The sequence below is a fragment of the Myotis yumanensis genome, unplaced genomic scaffold, assembly GCF_028538775.1.
Source record: "Myotis yumanensis isolate MYYU_CA2020_CCGP unplaced genomic scaffold, mMyoYum1.0.hap1 SCAF_5, whole genome shotgun sequence".
Classification (NCBI taxonomy): Eukaryota; Metazoa; Chordata; class Mammalia; order Chiroptera; family Vespertilionidae; genus Myotis; species Myotis yumanensis.
Window position 1 is genome coordinate 89,702,419 of NW_027223756.1, and position 22,228 is coordinate 89,724,646.

Here is a 22,228-nt window from a genome sequence, read left to right on the forward strand (position 1 = left end):
GCTATGAGGAGGGGGTCTTGCTCATGTGAAGACCATGAGACTCGGGGTCACAGACAGGTGGGAGGGGGTGACTCCGGGCCAGAGACTACCCCATCCTGCCGGGGTGGCCAAAGTCAAGAATGGAAAACAGGGATGGACGTGGGGGTCTTGTTGGGACAATGGGCTATGGCTAAAGGGTTCAGGATCTCTTTGTGATGGTGGGAATGTTCTAAAATTGAGTCCAAGGAGGGGTTATTAAAGAAACTGGAACAGGGACTCCTGGTGGGAGGCAACAGGTGGCTTTTGTGAAATATCTCACCTGCTAAGAGCTCAGAAACAACCAGTGTTAATTGAACAGCTATTTAGTTCCAGGCATGAGATTAATAGCCGCATGGTTGTTGTTGCCCAAATCCCACATTGCAACTAGTGAGGCAGAGAGTGTCCCCAGACTTGCGACAAGGGATCCATGGGGACATGTCCCAGGTTGGGGGGGGGGGGGGCGGTTCTGTGGACCTTAGAGCTGAGTAGGGCTTCCTCCTTCTCCAGGGCTGCCGAGCCGAGGTCCGAAGCAGGGCTTTCGTGTATTGTCACTGTAGCTCTGCCCACAGGAGGTCTCAAGGTGGCTTTCCACCTGAGCGTGACGACAGGTGGAATGTGTGATTTGGAGATCCCAAAGGGGTCTCCTCTGCCCATCCAGACCCTCTTCCCCGACGGCCTTCCATGTCTTTATGAGCCCACCAGTCACCTGTAAAAGACCCAGAACCCAGCCTCCTACAGAGCCTCAAAGGTCTGTTGTCCCTGTCCCCCCGTAACCAGAACCCACCTGCATCCCAAGTACCTGGCTTGACTACCATCAGTCCCCCCACACACTGCTATAGGAGCCACCTAATGGGGAAACCCTCCTCTTCCCTCCCATCCCCCATGGTAATCCAGCTGTCACATGCTGGTTGGCTAACCCCTTGTGTCATTCGTGCTCTGGTGCTCCCTGTGCCCAACCAGCCAGGGCTCCCCATCAAACTTGCATGAAAATTTCAACTACATCCCACATTCACCAGGCTACTGGATAGGATCTGACCTCCTCGACCCTGGCCCCTCCCCCTGCAGCCTCATTCTGTTGGTCACACTGGTCCCCTTGTTCTGAGGCTGCCTCTGCCCTTGAAGCTCACCACCCTCACTGGGCCTGTCCGCCCCTTCTCATTGCACAGGCCTCAGCAACCGTCTATTCTAATCACTTCCCTGCTTCCTGTTCCAAAAAAACCACCCTGGTCATTTGTTCTCACCAAAGCACCTTTAATTTCTGGGGCTGGATCATTCTCTGCAGTCATACTGTGCACTGTAGCGTCATACTGTGCACTGTAGGGTGCTGAGCAGTGTGCCTGGCCTTCACCCACCAGGTGCCATTCACACCACCCCTCCTCTCTATGGTGAGGTCCAAAAACGTCTCCCACCATGTCCTAGTGTCCACTGGGGAGGCCCTGGGTGTGACACACATCACATCTGGTTAGAAATGCTTCTGCTCGTGGACCGGTTTGTGGTCAAGGTTCCTGAAGGCCAAGACACCTTCGCATTCTCACTCTCTTGTGCCCAGCTGGCCTGGCTCGGTGGAGGGACTGGAGAAACGTTTGTTGACAGGACAGGTTGAAGGATGTAGCTACAAACCCCTGGGGGAAGGATAGGTCTTGAGGGGCAGACAATGGAATTGCTGGAGGAGGTGGCTGCCCTAGCACATGCCTGGGGGAGGGGCTTTCTCCAGGGCTCAGACCGGTTGGGCCAGACTGGAAAGCCTGAGGGGTATGTCTTAGGGAAGAAAGGGACACACAGGCAACAGTTATGAGAGGGTGTCTATACTTGGAGTATCCAGTACCCTCTGCACTGGGGACCTGGATTTGTGTCCCAGGGTTGCCATGAGCTGGTACCCCAAACCAAGCAACTTAAACAATAGAAATTTATTCTCACAGCTTTAGAGGCCAGAAGTGCAAAATCAAGGTGTCAGCAGGGCCATGGCTCCCTCCAAAGCCTCCCTGGGAGACCCTTGCCTCTTACAGCTTTGGGGGTTCCAGGTGTTCCCATGGCTGTGGCCGCATTGCATCACCCCAATCTGAACCCTAAGTTGTCCTCCAGCTCTGAGCTGCCTTGACTGAGAAACACACTTGTTTTGTAGCTGTTTCTCAGCATTCATCTTCCCAATAACTTCACATGATCATTTCTTCCTAAAAAATTCAAGGACACCCGCATGGAGACGTGGAAATGCTGTGTGTTCTAAGTTGTACCTCCTACATGATTCTACAGTCATGCCAGCCTCCTCCTTTTAGCTTGAGAATGATTTCATCCGATAAACATGTGGCTGCAAATTATGGCCTTATATAAACGAAGCTGCTCCACTACACTTTCTGGAGGCCCCGTCTGCCTTATTTTCCAGTGAATTCCAAATTGTTCGCCAAACCTATAGGCAGAACCTTGCTTTTTCATGCATAAAGCCTTGGCCAGGCCTTGAGCTCATTCACATTTGTCCACTCATCCACCTCCGGGGCCGAATTTGTGGTTGCCTCCCCTTCTCCTCTGCGGCTCCTTTCTCTAGGAGCATGAGAGAAAGGCCCTGAATTGAGGTTCACGTCTTCTGAGAGTGCAGAAAGTATACGAGTGTGGCGTTTGCAAAGCCTTAATTTTTCACAGTTCAGATTTTACAGTGGGAACTTTTATTATGCACATAACATAAAATTCACTATTAATAACATTTAGTGCATTCACAGTGTTATACAGCCATCACCTCTATCTAGTTCCAAGACATTTACATCACCCCTTAAGGAAACCCCATCCCCATTCGTTTGTCACTCCCATCTCCCCTCCCCCACCCCCTGACAACCACTAATCTGCTTTCAGTCTCTGGATTTGCCTGTTCGGGACTTTTCATATAAATGTGATCATTTACTATGTGGCCTTTTGTGTCTGGCCCCTTTCCCTCGGCATGTTTTCAAAGTTCATATTGCAGCGTGTATCAGTGCTTCATTCCTTTTTATGGCTGATAAATATTCCACTGTGTGGCTGGACCACATTTTGCTTATTCTTCATCCTTCGATGAGCATTTCATTCCCACCTTTTGGTCCTCTCAGCAGGAATTTTATAGTCTGCCAGCTTGACTTCCATTTGGTGGAATAGTTCTCTCCTGAGTCCTGGGGAGACAGATTTCCATCAATGTGGGGGTATGTTTTGTTGCTTCTTTTCACATTGTGTGCACTTCTATGAGTATTAGTTGGAGGATAGAATGGGTGTTTTAACTTCAGGATATTTGGTGAGATGGTTTGGATGAAGGACGGACACATGGGTTTTTAGGACCTGCTCCCCTGACACATGGCTGCAGCCTGTGATTGCCGCTTGCCAAGCTGTGTCTCACCACCATCACCCTCCACCCCCAGGACCTGCCACCTCCAGTTCCTCAGCCCCTGACCTGCTTCCTTTCAGTCCGGGGATTCTTGAGGCACAGGTTTCACATCCACTTGTAACAAGGAATTTAAGCCATAGCATGAGGGATTTCCAGGTCTCAGACTCTGTTAAGACTCAATGAGGAAGGCATGCTTGGAAGCCAAAGAAAACCCTCCAACAGAGATGTCATTGTTTAATGACAATTAGTTAATGAGTTATCCATGAATCATCATGGCCGTGAAGCTGTGATCATCAAAACAGCATGGCACCACGCAGACATCAGCAGCCCAGAGGCAGACTCACGTGTGTCAAATAACTTATATGTGATGTTTAACAAACAGAGGGGGCTCCTGGTCAGAGGAAGAAGGATTATTTAATAAAAAGCATTAAAACAATCACTTCACTCTCTGGAGAAAATCATTTGGATCCCCACTTACCCTCCCACACTTTCCTGGGTTGATCACTGTCCCCAAAACTCATGTCCACCCAGAACCTCAGAATGTGACCTTGATTGGAAATAAGGTCTTTGCAGATGTAAAGATCTCAAGTTGAACTCATACTGAATCTAATAATTGGTGTCTATATAAGAAGAGGCAAGGACACAGAGAGGTGCACCATGTGACGATGGAGAAAGATATGGGAGTGAAGCATCTACAAGCCAAGGAACACCAAGTGTTGGTGGCAGCCCCCAGAAGGTGGAAGAAAGGCCTGGGATGGATTCTCCCCCAGAGCCTCCATTAGGAGCCAGCCCTGCTGACATCTCGGTTTTGGACTTTTTCAGAATGTGAGACAATCAGTTTTGTTGTTTTAAGTCACCTAGTTTGCAGTCCTTTGTTACAGCAGCCCTAGGAGACTCAGACACCCTTTGAAATAATTTCCAGGTGGATAAAGGCTTAAATGCAAAGAATAAATCTGGGCCCTGGCTGGTGTTTCTCAGTGGTTAGAGCGTCAGCCTGCGCATGGAAAGGTCTCAGGGTCAATCCCCAGTCCAGGGCACATGCCTGGGTAACAGGTTCAATCCCCCCTCAGGGCCTGTGTGGGAGGCAACCAATTGATGTGTGTCTCTCACATAGTTATTTCTCAATTTCCCTCTCTCTCTCTGTCTCACTCTCCCTCCCTCCCTTCCACTCTGTAAAAATCAATGGAAAAAAATATCCTTGGGTAATGATTAACAAAAGGAATAAATCTGGGAAGGGAAGGGAAGGTATAGTCCTGTGTTAATCAGATTTGGGGAAGGAATGGGCAGTAGACATAAAAATAATAATAAATCACAGATCTAACAGCCTGAAAATGTAAAATATTTGTCTCAAAAACACCATATTCAAAAGTAAATTGGTATGAATTAGTTTCGTCAAACATGGCAAAGAGTTTAATAGCCTTCCTGTAAACAGAGCTCCTCTAACACAGTAAGCTCCCCCAAAGCAGTAGTATGCTTCAGTGGGGAAAATGGGCAATAGACATGAACAACTTACAAAAATAGAAAAACAGCTGTTCAATAGACATAATTTTTTTAAAATGCAGCCTGACAATCAAAGTTATATGCGTAGCAAGATGCTCTTTTGTGCCCAGGGAGGGTCTGATCAGTGGAGTGTTACAGGCAAAATGGTGCCACCTGAATGGAATGAGGGCTGCTGGGCCAGAAGGTGCATCCTGAGATTTTGAACCAGGAACATTATTGCCTGGGACCTGGCAGAGGGATTTGAATGACATGCCAACCTGAGGTTAAGGATGGCACCGCAAGGAAGCAGCAGGGTGGGGCAGACCTCCATCTGGGATTTGGGTGTGCAAAGCAGTGGGCAGGGTCTGGGGGTAGGTGAATGGTTGTCTGGCTCACTGGGGAATGTTACGTCCTCCCGTGGGTCGGGGTTCTCGGCAGCTTCTCCATGGTTGGGCTGGAGAGACCCTGCAAGGTCTGGCCTCCGAGCCTGGCCTTGGGCTGGGTTGGGAGTGGCCGCAGGGTGCCATTCAGCCAGTGTGGAGACGGAAGAGTGGCTGTGCTGTATGGACCCCGCTGACCAGGGGCTCTGAGGACCAGCTATGGGATGCCCCCAAGGGGCTTTGTGCTGGGACACCCACATCTAGACCGATGCATCCAGGGGCTCCATGGGAAGACCTGGCTGGCTGATGAGAACAGACAGCCATTCTGGGGACATGGTGACAGCAGATATGATGTGGTCAGTGAGAGGAGCAGAGAACTAGCCTTTTGGATGTTCCAGGCAGGGCAGATAGAAGTGGCTGTGTTGGGCTGGAGGTGGGGCAGGTGTCCTTAGACATGAGCACAGTCCCTGAGGGGGTGCAGTGCAGTCAATGTCCTGGGAATGGAGCCTGGGGGCAGGGCAGGCATAGGTGATGCTGGCTGCACAGCAAGTGAGCAGGTCTGGGAGAGGCTGCTGGCAGCAGGTGTGACTAGTGGGAGCTTGGTGGTACTTTCTGGGGAAAGGGCAGTGGTTCCATGTGGGAATGGGGAAGTCTGGCTTCAGGCTGCGCGGAAGCAAGGAGGTGACCGGGCTCTACCCTGGGCTGGAGAAGGATTTATTAGTGTCTCTGGCTTTAAGGCAACGTGAGCTGTTTGCTGGGAGGGTCCTCCCCCTAAAACCTCTGGGAAAGTGGGGGGAGGGGGCTGCTCTGGGAGGAGAGAAGGGCCAGGTGAGGCCGGGCTAAGCAAGTAAGGGCCACCAGACAGGTCTGGCAGAGGAATTCCCAGGATGCAGACATGGTGGGCCTGGGTGGGCTCTGACAACGGCTAGAGGCATAGCTGCAGCAGGGCAGTCAGGTGGACCCTTTGGTGGACAAGCGGCCTCAGCTGGTTTTGGCCCTATCCCTTTTCAAAGGCTTTCCCCCTCCCTGCAGCCCTGGCTATCGGCAGCTGCCTGGAGCAAGCTTTATCTGCTTCCTCCTGGCCTGGGGTGGGGCATGCATCAACTAGTTCTTTAATGCCCCTCAACCCCCAATCTCCAGTCTCTGAGCGCAGGGTCTCCTGCTACCCCCACCAAGGGACCCGGAGCTGCAAATGTCTCCTATAGGCCTCTGTTCACAGCGGCGCTCTGAAAGCACCTAATGATCAGCTTTCCCTGGAGGATGTGGGGTGGCCCTGAGTGCCTCTGGTTGTGTGGCCCGCAGCCCATCCAGGCCTCGGCCGGACCCTCGTTAGGGCAGGTGGTGAAACTGCAGGAGCAGGATCATGTCACTCGCCTCCGATGGCTTCTAGTTGAGGTTGGTGTCTGCTGGAGGGAGAAAGGCTCTGCATGTGACCTCTCCACCACCTGCATCCAGGCAGCTTGAGAGTGAGACAGTCCAAAGCCCCCAGCCTGTGAGCTGGTTCACCCTTCCGGAAATTGTGGTGCATATCAGCCATGTCTCCATGAGTGCAAGTCACAGAGGTGTCATCTCTGCCTAAAGCCCTGGCTCTGTGTGCGCCCGCACACGTGTGTGTGCATATGAAAGTGCTGTGCACATGTATCCATGTTTGTTTGTGTGCTTTCATATATGTGCATGCAAACATGCACGCATGTTCTGTGTGTGAGTGCATGAGTGTGGGTGTGTTCATATGAGTGTGTCCATGCATGTGCGTCTTTGTGGTTTATACTCTCTCACATTTGTTTGCGTATCAGTTTCTCTCACCGGGCTTTGAGCCAAGTTTGGTTCATCTTTGTATCCTCAGTCATGCTTAGGTGGCACACAGTGAGCACGCTCCTGACCCACACGTATTTATGCCTCTTACTCCGAGACACAGTCACTGTCGCCAACATTGGCTGCAGTTTATCTTTTTCCACAATGTCTTCAGAAACAAATGCATTTTTTGAAAATAATCTTTTCCTGTTGGAGTCATTATAGATTTACAGAAAAGTTGCAAAGACAGTACTGAGAGTTCCCTGTATTCTTTCCGCACCCTCCCCTACTGTGATCATCTTACATTATCAGGCACATTTGTACAGTTAAGAAATGGACATTGATACACTGCTATTAACCAACCTCCTGACCTTATCGGATGTCCCCGATTCTTCCATTTGTGTTCTTTTTCTAATCGAGGACCCCATCCTGGAAACCCCGTTGAATTTAATGATCACGTCTCCTCTGTCTTTCCTTGTTGCTCATAACCTTGGCAGTCTTAGGAGGACTGGCTGGGCATCTATCTGATGTTCTCCATAGGAGACTGGGGTTGTGGGTTCTAGAAGCAAATACATTCTGAGCAGTTTTCTTGAGTGAGTTTTGGGGGGCTCTTCCTGACTCGGTCCTCCTCATTGGAATTTGGGGTACCCTGTTGTTTCAGAATCCCTGAGTTTCAGGGTAGGTTCTTGCTGTCCCAGTATATTGTGGGGATGTAACCAAGGCCTGTGGGACCAAGTCTTCATCTTGGAGAGCTGGCGGGGGAGATTTTGTCCAAGAGGAAAAGCCAGGAAGGATGTGGACTGGGAAAGGCTTAGCTGAGACATGACTGTGATCATAGAGCTTGCAGGATGATAGGCTGACCCTGGGTGAGGAGGGATGGGGGCTGCGATGGTGTAAACTCCAGGGGAAGGGCTTGATCTTGGGGAGGAGGAGGTGTGGTGCTGTCACTCTGCAAGAGTCACAGAGGTCACCTTTAAGGACAGACAGAGGCTCTCACCACCTGTTGGCTTTTCGGGAGAGCCCTATCTGGCAGGGTATTCAGGCCTCAGGTCTAGGGCTGTTTGTTTAGGGTGGGCGTCAGTGTTTCCTACCACAACTACCATTCTGACGGTGCTACCCCCTCCCTTTCAGCTCCAGAAGCGTGCCCTGAGCCTGGGAGGCATGCTGAAGCCAGGCGGCTGGCAAGATGAGTGTGAACGAGGCAGGCAGCTCCGGCTGCCAGAGGCAGGCGGCCTATCACCTGCATATCTACCCACAGCTGGCCACCAGCGAGAGCCAGGCCTCGTGCTGTGTGACAGCCACCAAGGACAGCACTACGTCCGACGTCATTCAGGACGCTATCACCAGCCTGCAGCTAGATGGAACCAAGCGCTATGTGCTGGTGGAGGTCAAGGAGACAGGCGGGGAGGAGTGGGTGCTGGACGCCAACGACTCGCCTGTACACCGCGTGTTGCTGTGGCCTCGACGGGCACAGGACGAGCACCCGCAGGAAGATGGTTACTACTTCCTGCTGCAAGAGCGTGACTCAGATGGGGCCATCAAATATGTACATATGCAGCTGATGGCCCAGGCCACAGCTGCCCGGCGCCTGGTGGAGCGCGGCCTCCTGCCCAGGCAGCAGGCAGACTTTGATGACCTGTGCAACCTCCCTGAGCTGACCGAGGCTAACCTCCTGAAGAACCTCAAGCACCGCTTCCTACAGCAGAAGATCTACACGTATGCGGGAAGCATCCTTGTGGCTGTCAACCCTTTCAAGTTCCTCCCCATCTACAACCCCAAGTACGTGAAGATGTACGAGAACCAGCAGCTGGGCAAGCTAGAGCCACACGTGTTCGCGCTGGCCGACGTGGCCTACTACGCCATGCTCCGGAAACGTGTCAACCAGTGCATTGTGATCTCGGGTGAGAGCGGCTCAGGCAAGACACAGACCACCAACTTCCTGATCCACTGCCTCACCGCCCTGAGTCAGAAGGGCTACGCCAGTGGTGTTGAAAGGACCATCCTGGGCGCCGGCCCTGTGCTAGAGGTGAGCAGGGCAGTCGTCAGAAGGGGCCTTAACATGGGGGTTTTATTATTGCGAGAAGATAGTTTGTTATACGCATGGTTCCCTAGAAACAGGAGCTTTGCTAGAAACAGGGCCACACGAGGAGGCACCAGGGCTGGCCAGGAATAGGCAGGAGTGAGGGGGAATCATGGACAAGAGTCCCTAATGTGATTTTCATGGGAAGGGATGGGTGAGGCAGGGTGAGCAGGTTTAGGATTGGCTGGTTTCAATCATTTGAGGGTTCTTGGACATAGGGGCTGCCCAGGTTGTCTGGTATCTGGCCCTGGGGTGATCAGGGCAGGTGGATAGTGGTCCTGAGTGTGAAAGCTTGATAGGAGAGGTGATAGGAGTGTGGGCTCTGACTGGGTGGGTTTGCATATGGGAGATATGCTCACAGGCAAGACCTTTGCCCTCTCTAGATATTGGCTAACCCGAGGAGGGGCAATCCCTCCAGGGTCAGGTAGGCCCCAGATGTCAAAACATCAGAAGGTAGGGAAAAAACAAAAGGCCTGATATACACTGTTGACGTCTGGGAGGCAGCAATCTGTACTCCATGTCCCAGAAATAAAAGGGTGGCATGTCCAAACCGAGCAGTTTCCTGTGGGGCTGTGGCATGGAAGAAAGCCATCAAGGCATAGTGCAGGCCTGGGGGTGAGGGACAGTGAGGTGAGGAGGGGGCCACCGGGCAGCGCTATATGGTCAGTGGGGGCGGAAACCCTCTCGGCCCTCTGTCCAGTATCCCATGGCCAAACCCCGTGAAAGCCATCGATGTGTTACTATGGGTAAGCCCTCTGGATGCAGGGGCAGCAGAAATGACCATGCACTGTTCCTCACTCTCGGGTTCTTACGACAAGAGGCATCCACATTTCAGAACATGGCCCAACCGTCATCGCCGGGGAGGGCCAGGGCATTGTGTGGCCCAGAGTTTGTGTGGCTCTGGGTTTGGCATCTAGGACTCTTTCTTCTTTAAAAAAGATTTTACAATAAATAATTATATAAATAATTTTAATCTTAAGGATTTAATTTTATCCATTATAATATAAATTATTGTGTTTCTTAGAGCAGTTTTAGATTTACGGCAATAATTAGCAGAGAGTACAAGAGATCCCTAAAGTCCATAATTTACTTTAGGGTTCACTCTGTGCTGTACATTCTGTGTTTTGGACAAATGTACAGTGTTCCATATCCACTGTTACAGTATCATACAGAGTAGTTCCCCTACCCTAAAAAAACCCCATGCTCCGCCTGTTCACTCCTCTCCCCCTCAAACTCCTGGCAACCACTGATCTTCCACTGTCTCCATCATTTTGCCTTTTCCAGATTAGTTTCCTCCTCTCAGCAATATGCGGGTAAGATTCCTTCATGTTGTTTTGTGGCTTGAGACTTCAGTTGCCAATTAACACCTCATTATCTGGATGTGCCATAACCTGTCCATCTAGACCCCCCTCTTTGGGGGTGCAGAAGCCTTGCCTACCTTGACCTCCAGCTTCTGCCATTCCCCCCAAGCTGAGGGCCTAAAGCAGCTACCTCGGGCTGCTGTGCAAATTCACTGAAATCACATCTAGACTGCGCCTGCTGAATACATTTCAGTTCCTCTTCCTCCCTGTTGATCTCTGAGATCATCAGCAAGAAATTCATTGGAAATGGCTGTGTGGCCTGGCCCTATGCCTACATGGATAGCCTGTTTCTGTCTTCTCCTGTATATGTAATGTAAAGATTATCATTTTCTGTGTAAATGTTTTAAAAATTACTGAGTAACCCAGCTGCAGAATGAACACTTTTTTCTTTAATGCTGTCTACTCTGTGTGCATTCCCTCCTGATCACTCGTTCATTCTACAAATATTTCGCACACATGTCTGCCATGTGCCAGGCACTGTTCTAGGCACTGGGCTATGTGGTGGCCACAGTGGACACAAAGGCCTGCCTGAGGAGAACTGTCGCCTCAATGATGAGAAGGCAGGCAGAGCTAGGAGCCAGTAAGAAGCCAGCAGGCCCAAGGAAGAAGGATTGAGGGGGTAGGAGATGAGAGGTGATGCTGAGCTGGACCTACCTGGAAAGAGGGGGGAATCCATACAGGAGGAGGCACGGCCAGTGCAAAGGCCAGGAGGCTGGACCATGCCCGGTGTGTTGGAGGAAAGGCAAGGGCCCAGGAGTGGGGTGAGTGGGAGGCAGTGGGGACAGAGAGGTGACAGGAAAATCACTCATGGCCTTGTGGGCCGCAGGGACGGCCCTGTGTGACATAGAGCTAAGGAGGGTGTCCCAGGTTCAATTTGGCTTCATCCCAGCTCTGAAACTCAGCTGTGGTGAAGCCAGTGGCCCCAACGTCCTCCCAACAAGTATCAGGAGCCATGACATGTGCTCTAGGCCAGTGCATTAGTTCCTGGCACCAGAGTCCTGACTGAAATGCTGCAGGCTGTCAATGACGTTAGACATTAAGAACATCAATGAGAGGGCAGACCCAGTGTTTACCAGGTGGAGCTTTTTGCCAAGTGGTCATTCACCCCTCATGGAACCAGGCAGGCAGGTGGGTGTGCCCATGCTTGGTGAGGACGCTGAGCCCTGAGGTATCAACCTGACATGGTGAGGAGGCAGGATTGGCATCAGGGTGTAGTTTCCTCTCCTAGCTAAGGACCATCCAGGGCACCTGGATGAGGTTCCAGTGGCTGCCATAACCAAGTACCACAGACGGGGAGCTTCAAGCAACAGGACTTTAAAGTTGTCCCTCAGTATCCATAGGGGACTGGTTCTAGGACCCCTGGAGACACCAAAGTTCTCAGATGCTCAAGCTCCGTCTATAAAATGGCATAGTAATTGCAGATAGCCTATATTTACACAGAGGCTACAGCCGGGATGCCTGTATATCACTTCATTCACGTGGATTCAGCATAGTGCTCGGTACCTGGCAAATTCAGGTTTTGCTTTTGGGAAATATTTGGAATTCTTTCCCCCTAATATTTTTGATCCTCAGTTAGTTGAATCTACAGGTGCAAACCCCATAGATTCAGAGGGCCGACTCTATTTTCTCACAGCTCTGAAGGCCAGAAGTCTGAAATGCAGGTGTTGGCAGGGCCACGCTCCCTCCAAAGGCTCTAGGGGGGGACCCGTCCTTGTCTCTTCCAGCTTCTGGTGGCTCCAGGCATCCCTTGGCTTGTGGCTGCATCACCCCAACCTCTGCCTCTATCGTCACATTGCCTTCTCTTCTTGTAAAGACACCAGTCATTGGACTTAGGGCCCACCCTGACACAGGATGACCTCATTCTAATGACATCAGCAACAACCCCATTTCCAAATAAGGCCATGTTTACAGGTTCTAGATCAGGACATGGACATGACTTTTGGGGACATGTCCAGAACAGCCCCCACTGAGTGACAGCTGGCAGTGTCTGAGGCCTTCTTCCCTGAGGGCCACCCTGGCTCAGCAGCCATCCTGGAGGCCCACAGTGTCTCCCATCGGCCTCCTTGCTCCTCCCCCTGCAGTTGCCTCAAGGGATCTTGGCACATTCTTGGAGTGCCGTTAGTCACCCTCTGTGGCAGGCATCTGCACCCTATGAGTCAGATGCCTCTGACCTGGCTGCCTCCCTCGAGCCTCAGCAAGAGCCAGCACAGCCAAGTTTCCCCAGCAGTTAGAATCTGCTGGAGGGCGGTGCTCTGCTGGAGGGCGGTGCCCACACCAGCTCCCAAAACTGGCTTCACCCAAATCCACATCAGGGCCATAAACATGCTTCCTGGGGCGACCTTTTGGAAAGGGAGAAGGTTATTTTAATTTAGAGCTGGGGTGCCCAGTTGAGGCACCACTAGTGTCTGGAGCCAGGTCATTCTCTGTGGGGGACATCCTGTGCACTGCAGGGTGTTGAGCAGCAGCCCTGGCCTCTACCCACCAGGTTCCAAAAGCAACCTCTCCCCAAGTTATGACAACCAAAAATGTACCCAGACATCACTAAGTGTCTCCGGGGGGCAGTATCCTTGGGTGAGAACAGCTGTCTAGAGTCACAGCTTGGGATCCCACGAGGACAGTCACTGTTTCTTTCAGGTGCCAACCATTTTGTCCATAAGTAAGTCCCATCCATCCTGTGCTAATCCAACAGGCACTTTCTAATAACAGGAATGATTTGTTATCGGCCTTCGGACCCAGTTGGGTCTCAAGCTTCAGGTGCCACAGTTTCCATGTGTCATCTCTCTGAACCCTCGAAACAGCTCTGCTTGTTTTAAAGATGAGAAAACAGAGCTGCAGAGAGGCACACTAGGATGCAAGTGTCCGGGGCTGCCATTATAAAGTACCACCAGCTAGGGAGCTTAAGACAACAGGAGTCTGGAATCAAGGCGTGGGCAGGTTGGCTCCTTCTGGAGGCTCTGAGGAAGAACAGAGCCAGGCCTCTCTCCCGGCTTCTGGGAGCTTCCAGCAGCCCTTTGGCATTACTCCTACATCTCCACGTGCTTTCTCCCCATGTGTCTCTGTGTCTCTACTCTCCGTTCTCTTATGAAGACACTGTCATTGGATTTAGGGCCCACTCTAAATCCAGGATGAGCTCACCTTTAGATCCTTACCCTTTGTGCAAATAAGGACCCATTCACAGGTTCCTGGGATGAGGACTTGGACATATTTGGGGGAGGGGGGCAGGGAGACACAAGTCAACCCACTCTAGTCTGGGTTCTCCTGGCCACACAGCAGGCAGCCATAGCTGGACCAGGGTTCAAAGCCAGCTGGAGACGAGCCTGAGTTCATGGTATCTCCCTGCATCCCCATGAAGGATTTCCTCCTCACCTTGGCCAAAGATCGGCACCACTGGCAGTGTCTGGTACTTTTTACAGCTCTACAAAAGGAGAAGTTGAGTTGTTTTGAGGTTTGAGTGTCACCAGGCGCCACCTCCCTGCTGCACCCCCACCCCCATCCCCCGGACGCGGGTTGCAGTCTCACTGTGCAATTCTGACCAGAAAACAGGAAGGGGGGCACTGTGGAAAGCCAGTTCCAATCAGCTGATTCGTCGCCTGCTGCACTTAACTGCTACTGTCACAGTTTCACACGGTGTCACTTGACTGTGCTCAGCTACAGCCTGCTCTCTGAACCGCCCTCCCTTCCCAAACACGACATGTATGTGGGACTTGCCTGAGCTCAGGAACACTGAAGGTGCAGATGGCAGACTCACTAGGGCCTTGAGCAGTCTGGGGTCTTTCTCAGGGATCCTTACCCCTCCAGATGCAGCAGCCCATAGCATTGGCCACTGGACCAACCACAAAATACTCCCAGGACATGTGCCTCTTCGTGCCTCTTCCTTGGCCACAGACCTCAGCATCAAGGCTTAGCATGGAGGGCTTAAGGCCTCGGTTCTCTTTGTCTTTCCTGAACTGTAACAATGCCACCAACATTAGCAAATGCATTTAATTTCGAAAGCAGAAATGAAATGAGGATCCTTGCTGGTCAAGCTGCTTTCCCAAGCGGCCAGAGGCGACTATGGGCCAGGGTTCAGAGCCTTCGTGTAGCCGCTGTGCCCTGGCCCACACAGAGAGAGGAAGCTGAGAAACAGTGACGCCCCAATCTGCTCAGCATACTCATAGGAGACTGGTGACCCGAGATAGCGAGACATATGACCCAGGGGGCTCCTAGAGCTTGCTGCTGCCTCCAGTCTGCCTGTGGGGCCCCAAAGGAGCCTGTTCTAGGACTGGCATCTGTGCCAACCTGGTCCTGAGCACCAAACCCCTCCTTAGGGCCCCACAGACCCAGTATCACATGACCCCAGACTGCCCTCAGCCATCTTCCACCTGCCCACCTGCTGTTCCCACTACCCTCTGTCAGCGCCAGGGCACCAGCCTAGGCAGGTCACCCAGAACCACATGTCATCATCCACCTTGACCCATGTCCTCATGGACACCTACCCAGACCATATCCTCCTCTCCACAGGGCACTGATAGGCCAATCACTACCCAATGTTGGGAGCGCACAGGCAAAGACACTCAGCCAGGAGGACAGAGATAGAAGGTTCTGGAATGAGGAGGCGTGCCTCTGCAATTAGGGTTTTTATTTAAGACCTTTTCTGAGATATAATCCATCCATTTCAAGTGAACAATTCAGTATTTTTGAGCACATTTATTATGTTGTTCAACAAGCACCTCTATCTAATTCCAAAACATTTGCATCACCCCGAAAAGGAAACCCCATTAGCAGCCACTCCCCATTTCCTCTCCCCCAGCCTCGTCACCGCTGATCTGCTTCTTAGAGCTCTCAGAAGTCGTCCCCCACCCCCTGGCCCGTGGTCAAGGCTCTGGCTCGCTGGCCATCCTAGAGGCTGGGTAGCTGGCTGGGAGATCAGTAAAACATCGTGTCACCCATCAGCGTGGGAGGAAGAGTGAGAGCCCAGGATGGGGTCCTAGGAAAATGGACAGTATAGGGCAGTGATGGCGAACCTTTTGAGCTCAGCGTGTCAGCATTTTGAAAACCCTAACTTAACTCTGGTGCCGTGTCACATATAGAAATTTTTTGATATTTGCAACCATAGTAAAACAAAGATTTTATTTTTTTGATATTTATTTTATATATTTAAATGCCATTTAACAAAGAAAAATCAACCAAAAAAATGAGTTCACGTGTCACCTCTGACACGCGTGTCATAGGTTCGCCATCACTGGTATAGGGAAATATGGTGGTGCAGGGATGGGAGAAGAAGCCTGTGTCCTGGAGATGGGCTATTGAAAGCCCATAAGGGAGATGGGCCCCGTCTGAATAGCTGCAGAGTGTGAAGAATAGAATCTCTGGCTGATTCTGTCCCCGGTGTGGCCTCCCCAGGATGTTTGGGGGGCCTTGGGTTGACAGAGCAGCCCCAAGGAGGTAGGTGCTAAGGCTGGAACCCTGGGGCAGGAGGGGGAAAGGGGCAGGCAAATGGCACAGAGAACGGAAGGTAATTAAGGCCTTATGTCGACTTAAGGCCTCACAGACAGAAACACACAAGGACAAAGGCCACGACGCTTCCATGCCACCAGCGTCTGGGTGCAGATGGATCCTTTCTCCTGGGTGGGGTGTCCTGTGCACTCTAGGGTATTGAGCAGCAGCCCTGGCCTCTAACTATCAGGCCAGTAGCACCTCCTTCCCCAGTTGTGACAACCAAAAATGTCTCCAGGCATCACTGTCTCTAGAGTGGCAGATGACACCAGTTGAGAATAAATTTCAGGCCAACTGCATGCAAAGACTGATTTCAGTTGAACAGATGTTCTGTGTTCTATACCTAAATAGTTTCAATTTCTTTTTCGGTAATTTCTTGCTGTTGTTACACATCAGCCCAACTGTATTTAGTGCCATCTCTTCCATCTCATGGAAGCCGTCGAGCTAGGAACCGGTCCCGGCTAGTGTTCTCATTCACTCTCTGAAAGAGGTGACTGGTGTTGTCTACTCCCCCACCCCCACCTCCAGGCCAGCCACAGCCAAGAGAATGGTCACTGCCCACCCACAACCAGAAGAGTCCTGGTGTCTTTGCTACCCATCACTGATACAGCATGCTTCGGTGTAAGGGCCGGCTTTTCCATCCAAGTTTGGTCTTCCAGGAGAACTGAACAACTTCTTAAAATATTATTTTAAAAATTGCTCATTGCCCGCTGGTGTGGCTCAGTGGTTGAGCACCGACCAATGATGCTCTCATCATTGATGTTTCTATCTCTCTCCCTCTCCCTGCTTCTCTGAAATCTATATATATATATATATATATATTTTTTTTTTTTTTTTAAGCTGCTCATCAATGCCCAAAAATGCAGTGGCTGATTTGAGGACCCCTAGAGCTGAAAAGTCATACGCACCCTGTGGGGTTTCTTGCAGACAAATGTAATGAAAGCACTTTTAGTGGGTTTTTTGATGCAGTTACCACTGGTTCCTTTGCACTGGGATTTTATCACCCCTCCATCCCTATTCTTTTGGGGTGACTTTCTGAACCTAATGCCAGGTGTTGGCTATGGTTCAGCTGCTCTCCTATAAGCGCCTCCCCAACAGGAAACAAACCAGGTCCGCTGTGGTGGTTTTTGCTGCAGGGGAGCACGCATGGTTATCCACTGAACTTATTTGAGGTTTAATTTCCTTTTGTGCGTACCAGGAATTGACAAATTGCAGCCCACAGGTTAAATCTGCCTGTTTCTGTAAATAAAGTTTTATTGGCATACAGACACACCCTCATTTACATATTGTCTGACCTGTTTCAGTAGTTTTATTGGCCCCCACCCCTGCCCACTCTTTTACATAATAGTCTGTGGCTGCTTTCAGGCCACAGAAGCAAAGCAGAGCAGTTGTGACAGACACCATATCTGAAAGCAAAGCTGAAAATATTTACCACTTGGCCCTTTGCAGGAAAGGTTTACTGAGCCCTTATACCTATAGTACCCATAGAACATTCTAGATTGCAGTCACCAACCTTTCGGACCTCACGGACCACCAGTGGTCCTCAGACCACCGGTTGGCGACCGCTGTTCTAGATCATTCCACAGTTAGTTTCTACAGTCATTCTTCTCATCTGCTGAACTCTACCTTCCTAAATGTAAGGAAAAGATTCCCATCTTCATTTCAGGTGACTTATATCACCACATCAAATCCTTTTGCAGACATCTACCCATGACAGTCTGTGATTTTGTGCTTTATAATAAGAAACACTTGGGGGGTTTTCAGGGTCCTATTCCTGGCACAGAGCTCCTAATACCCATAGAATTTCCTAACTAAAGAGAGTGAGAAAGAGGTCTTCCGTTTTGTTATTGGTGACTTGGAAAGTACCTAAGGATGGGGACTAGTTCTCAGGAGAACCAGCCATCTGATTAGAGGGCTGGAATTTTCGTCCTGACCTGTGGGAAGGGCAGAGAGACTAGAGATAGATTCACTAGCCTACAGCCAATGATTTAAACAATCATGCCTATGTAATGGAGCCTCCATAAAAACCCAAAGGAGGGCATTCAGAGAGCTCCTGTCTTGGTGAACACGTGGAGGTTCTGGGAGGGTGACATGCCCAGAGAGGACATGGAAGCTCCTTGCCCCTTCCCCATACCTTGCCCTGTGCATCTCTTCCATCTGGCTCTTATTGCATTGTATCCTATATAATAAAAGGGTAATATGCAAGTTGACCGTAATGGTGGAACGACCACTCACTATGATGTGCACTGACCACCAGGGGGCAGACGCTCAACACAGGAGCTGTCCCCTGGTGGTCATTGCGCTTCCACAGGGGGTGCGCCGCTCAGCCAGAAGCCAGCTCATGGCTGGCCAGCACAGTGGCAGTGGCAGGAGCCTCTCCGGTCTCTGTGGCAGCGCTAAGGATGTCTGACTAATGGCGGGCCTAAGCTGTTAATCGGACATCCCCTGAGGGCTCCCAGAGGGATGTCTGACTACCAGCTTAGGCCCGATCCCTTGGGGAGCAGGTCTAAGTCGGCAGGTGGACATCCCCCAAAGGGTCCCAAACTGCTAGAGGGCACCGGCTGGGTTTTGGGACCCCCCTCCCTCGAGTGCACGAATTTTCGTGCACCGGGCCTCTAGTCCTTTTATAATAAATTGGTGATCTAGTAAGTAGACTGGTTTCCTGAGTCCTGTGACCTGCTTCAGCAAATTAATAGAATCCAAGGAGAGGGTCATGGGAACCTCAGTTTATAGCCAGTTGGTCAGAAGCACAGCTTACAACTTAGACATGCAGCTGGCATCTGGAGGGGATGTGGGAGGCAGTCCTGTGGAACTGAGCCCTTACCTGTGAGGTTGACCCTGTCTCCAGGTAGATAGTATCAGAATTGGGTTGAATTGTAGGACACCCAGCTGGTGTCAGAGAACTGCTTGGTGTGGAGGAAAGAACTACCCTTGGAATTGGTATCAGGATCATAGGGTCTTAAAGCAGTTTTGGACAGACTGCAAAGGAGGACTGGGATGTAGAGGTCCCCTAGGATCCTGGCAGGATGGGCTTTGCCTTTCGGCCCTATGTGGGACTCACTAGCTGTGTCCCACAGGCACAGAGAATTTTTACAACTCTGGCTGAGGGTGGCAGGGACTGTATGGGGGCTCATCCCCATCTTGCACCCTCATGGAAGGCCCTCTGAGGGTTTCCAGCTGCACCCTGGGCCCTGAGGCCACCTGGGTCCTTACTATGGGGCAACTTAGTCTGCCGGGGGCACAACGGGATGAGGACACCATGAGCTGCTAGGAGAGGCTAATGCTAACAGGACTGGGGCTGACAGAACCAGGCCAGAAATGTGTGCCCAGAGTCATGGCACCCTCCAAGAAAGCCAGCATTTCGGGTGTTGGACATAAGACCATGAGGATGTTCAGGAGCTCACAGCTGGGGGGTGGGACTGGGTGGAGGAGGGGAATTAATTCAGCCAGAGAAAGGAACATGAGGACAAGCTTCTCATGGCCCTCAGTGGACGTGGCAGCATTCCCATCCCCAGTGCCTAATACAAACTAGTAGGCATGGGTATTTCAGTCTTACCACAGGGATGTTGCAAAATGAAGAAAACCGAGAGCAGCTTTAGGAGCCACCTGTATCAGAAGTAGGGAACAGACAGGGCGACAGACTGCTGGGAGACTGCCAAGCTGAAAAGTGGGGTTGCACCAGAGAGGGAGGGAGTGCAGAAGGATGAGAGGGTATCCGTGGGGGAGTACATGGAGGATTGGGGTGTCGAGGGCTTCTGGGAGCACCAGGGACAGGTGGCCATCCAAAAGGCCACAGCGCTTCCTGCCTCTCCTGTGCCCTGCAGAGCTTTGAGGCTGCCTTTCTGTCCTGCTGTGCAAAAACACAGAGCCCTGACACTCTGCAGTGATCTAAGGCTATTTTAGACAAAGGGGGAAGTTATATTTTTGGGAATGCTGCATCTAAGAGTGAAATTATGGGGTATATTTTAGGCACCCAGAAAGGCCTCCTTGGAATTTGCAGGAAGAGTTGATTAAAAGGTGAAGCATCGCTCGGGCCCAGAACATCCCTTCCACAGCCACTGCCCTTTCCAAATGTTCTGGATGCTTTGTTGCACCAGTGCTGGGCCGGGGGGAGTCTGTCTATCTACTGGCAGTATCGGCCTCACTGTTTGAGGCAGGAACATGGCCGGGCATCGAGTGACCACAGGCTCTGGTAGCCCATTTCTTTTCTAGCTATTATCCAGGATGAAGTGCTCTAGTGCCCTGTCCCCAGAGCCACTGGGGCTGCCCTCTGAAGTTTTCTTCTGTGTCAGTCAATCAGCTGCCCATCAAGACACTGGTTACTGGAGGCCTCCAGAGGTGACCTGTCTTTGGGAAAGGCCAAGGGGCCAAGTCTGAGGCTCACAGTCACCTGCCCAGCCCTGTGACCCTGGTTTGTGGCTGCTGACCAGCTGCTCCTGGGTGGAGGAGAGAGTGGCCCCACTTGCCAGTGGTCAGGTGGGGCAGGCTCCTGGGGAAAGACTAGATGTTATCATCACCCCTTTTTGGCAGTGAGTCACAGCAACCTTTGAGAATTTAGAGTTCCATTTAGCCCTTCCTGGCCACATGGGGATCTCCAGAGAAGCCACTTTTAACTGAATCTAAGGCTCAGTTCTCAGCCAGGGGTAATTCTACCCCCAGGGGACATTTGGCAACATCTGGAGACTGGCATCTAGTGGGCAGAGGCCAGGGATGCTAATCAATATCCTATAGTACACAGGGCAGCCCCCTCCGCAAAGAATGATCCAGGCCCAAAATGCCAGCGGTGACAAGGTTGAGAAACTTGCTCTAGTTTAGGCGCCTTTAGGATGTGCAGTTGAAAATCTGGCCTAGGCCTCTGGACAGGGAGCCATGTGGATCCCATAACCCGGACAGAGCTACTCGGTGAGATTGTGGGGAGGGGTGAGAGATGACAAGCACATACAGGCCCTGAAGGGAGATCTCCAATCCTGCCAGAGTGCCTGGACTGGTTCTTTACCCTCAGCACGTGACCCTGCACCTCCCAGTGCGTTTTACCACCTGCAGGACCTCAGGGCCAAGAGCTGCCCACTGCCAGGAAGTCAGTCGGACCAGGCAGCCCAGCTCAGCTTCCAATATTCTGTGTGACCTGTAGCAAGTCACCCTCTCTGCTCTGCCTCCTGATCTCTCCTGCCCGGGGCTTTTGTGCATGTGCTATACCCTTAAGTCTGGAATATTCTTGCCTTTGTCATCTAGCTAAGTCCTGCCCCGAGTCCTGCTGGGAGAAATCTGGAATGTCCTGTGGCCTGCAGAGCTAGCACACAGTGTGGCTCCTGCCACTCTACCCTTATGCTCTGAGGGGCCATTTGTTGTTCAGGGGCCATTTGTTTCTTGCAGCAAGCTCTTCTAGCTCAGCAGCCCCGGGTGTCAGCTGAGTGAGTGAGTGCTGAGATGAGGTCACAGTGACGGCAAGGGAGGGGGACACCTTGTGGAGATCCAGGGCAGTCCTCCTATGTGTGGGTGGGCTTCCATGTCCATTCCAGAGCTGACCCATAAAGAGAATGGTGGACACTGGGGAGGGGCTCTCCAAAGAAGCAAAGGATGGAAATCAGAGAATTGGCCCTGACCAGTTTGGCTCAGTGGATAGAGCGTCAGCCCGCAGACTGAAGGGTCCCGAGTTCAATTCCGGTCAAGGGCATGTACCTTGGTTGCAAGCTCGATCCCCAGTCCTGGTCAGGGAGTGTGCAGGAGGCAACCAGTCAGTGTGTCTCTTTCACACTGCTGTTTTTTTTCTCTGTGTTTCTCCCCTTCCCTTCCGCTCTCTAAAAATCAATGGAAAAATATCCTCGGGTGAGGATTAACAACAACAACAAAAGAAAGTCAGAAAATTGCATCCACCCGAAAAAGAGGTGGCCAGGGGCACTTTCCCCAACCATTGATTGGGGTTATCACATGGCTTTGGATCCAGTGGTCTTCCTGGGCACCAGCCATGGCTCCCTAACCCAAGGAAGATGGAGCGACCCACAGGGCAAACAGGCTGTTGCTGCTCCTACTGCCCCTTTTCAAAGCAGAGTGGCTACAGTGGAGATTACTCATTGAATGAAAGAAGCCAGAAGGTCATGTATTCTAAGATCCCGTCTATGTGAAATGTCCAGAAAAGGTAAATCAATAGAGACAGAAAGATAAGGGATAAAGTTAGCTAGAGTGGTTTGCAGTGGTCACTCTTTAGGTATACAGTGGGGCCTTACGAGTTTAATTCGTTCCGTGACGGAGCTCGTAACTCATATTACTCGTATGTCAAATCAAAAAGTGAACGAGTGAGACACGT

The 22,228-nt window shown here is 51.4% G+C and overlaps 1 protein-coding gene across 6 annotated transcripts in view; it reads left to right on the forward strand.

The window, feature by feature from the left end:
- MYO9B (myosin IXB) overlaps positions 1-22,228 on the forward strand; it is an 86,191-nt gene that overhangs the window by 5,347 nt on the left and 58,616 nt on the right. For all 6 annotated transcript variants that reach the window (XM_070416343.1, XM_070416339.1, XM_070416338.1 and 3 more), the window contains exon 2: positions 8,140-9,034. In XM_070416343.1, coding sequence (XP_070272444.1) covers positions 8,195-9,034 — 840 coding nt within the window. In that variant the 5' untranslated portion in view covers positions 8,140-8,194. The remainder of the gene's footprint in view (positions 1-8,139; positions 9,035-22,228) is intronic.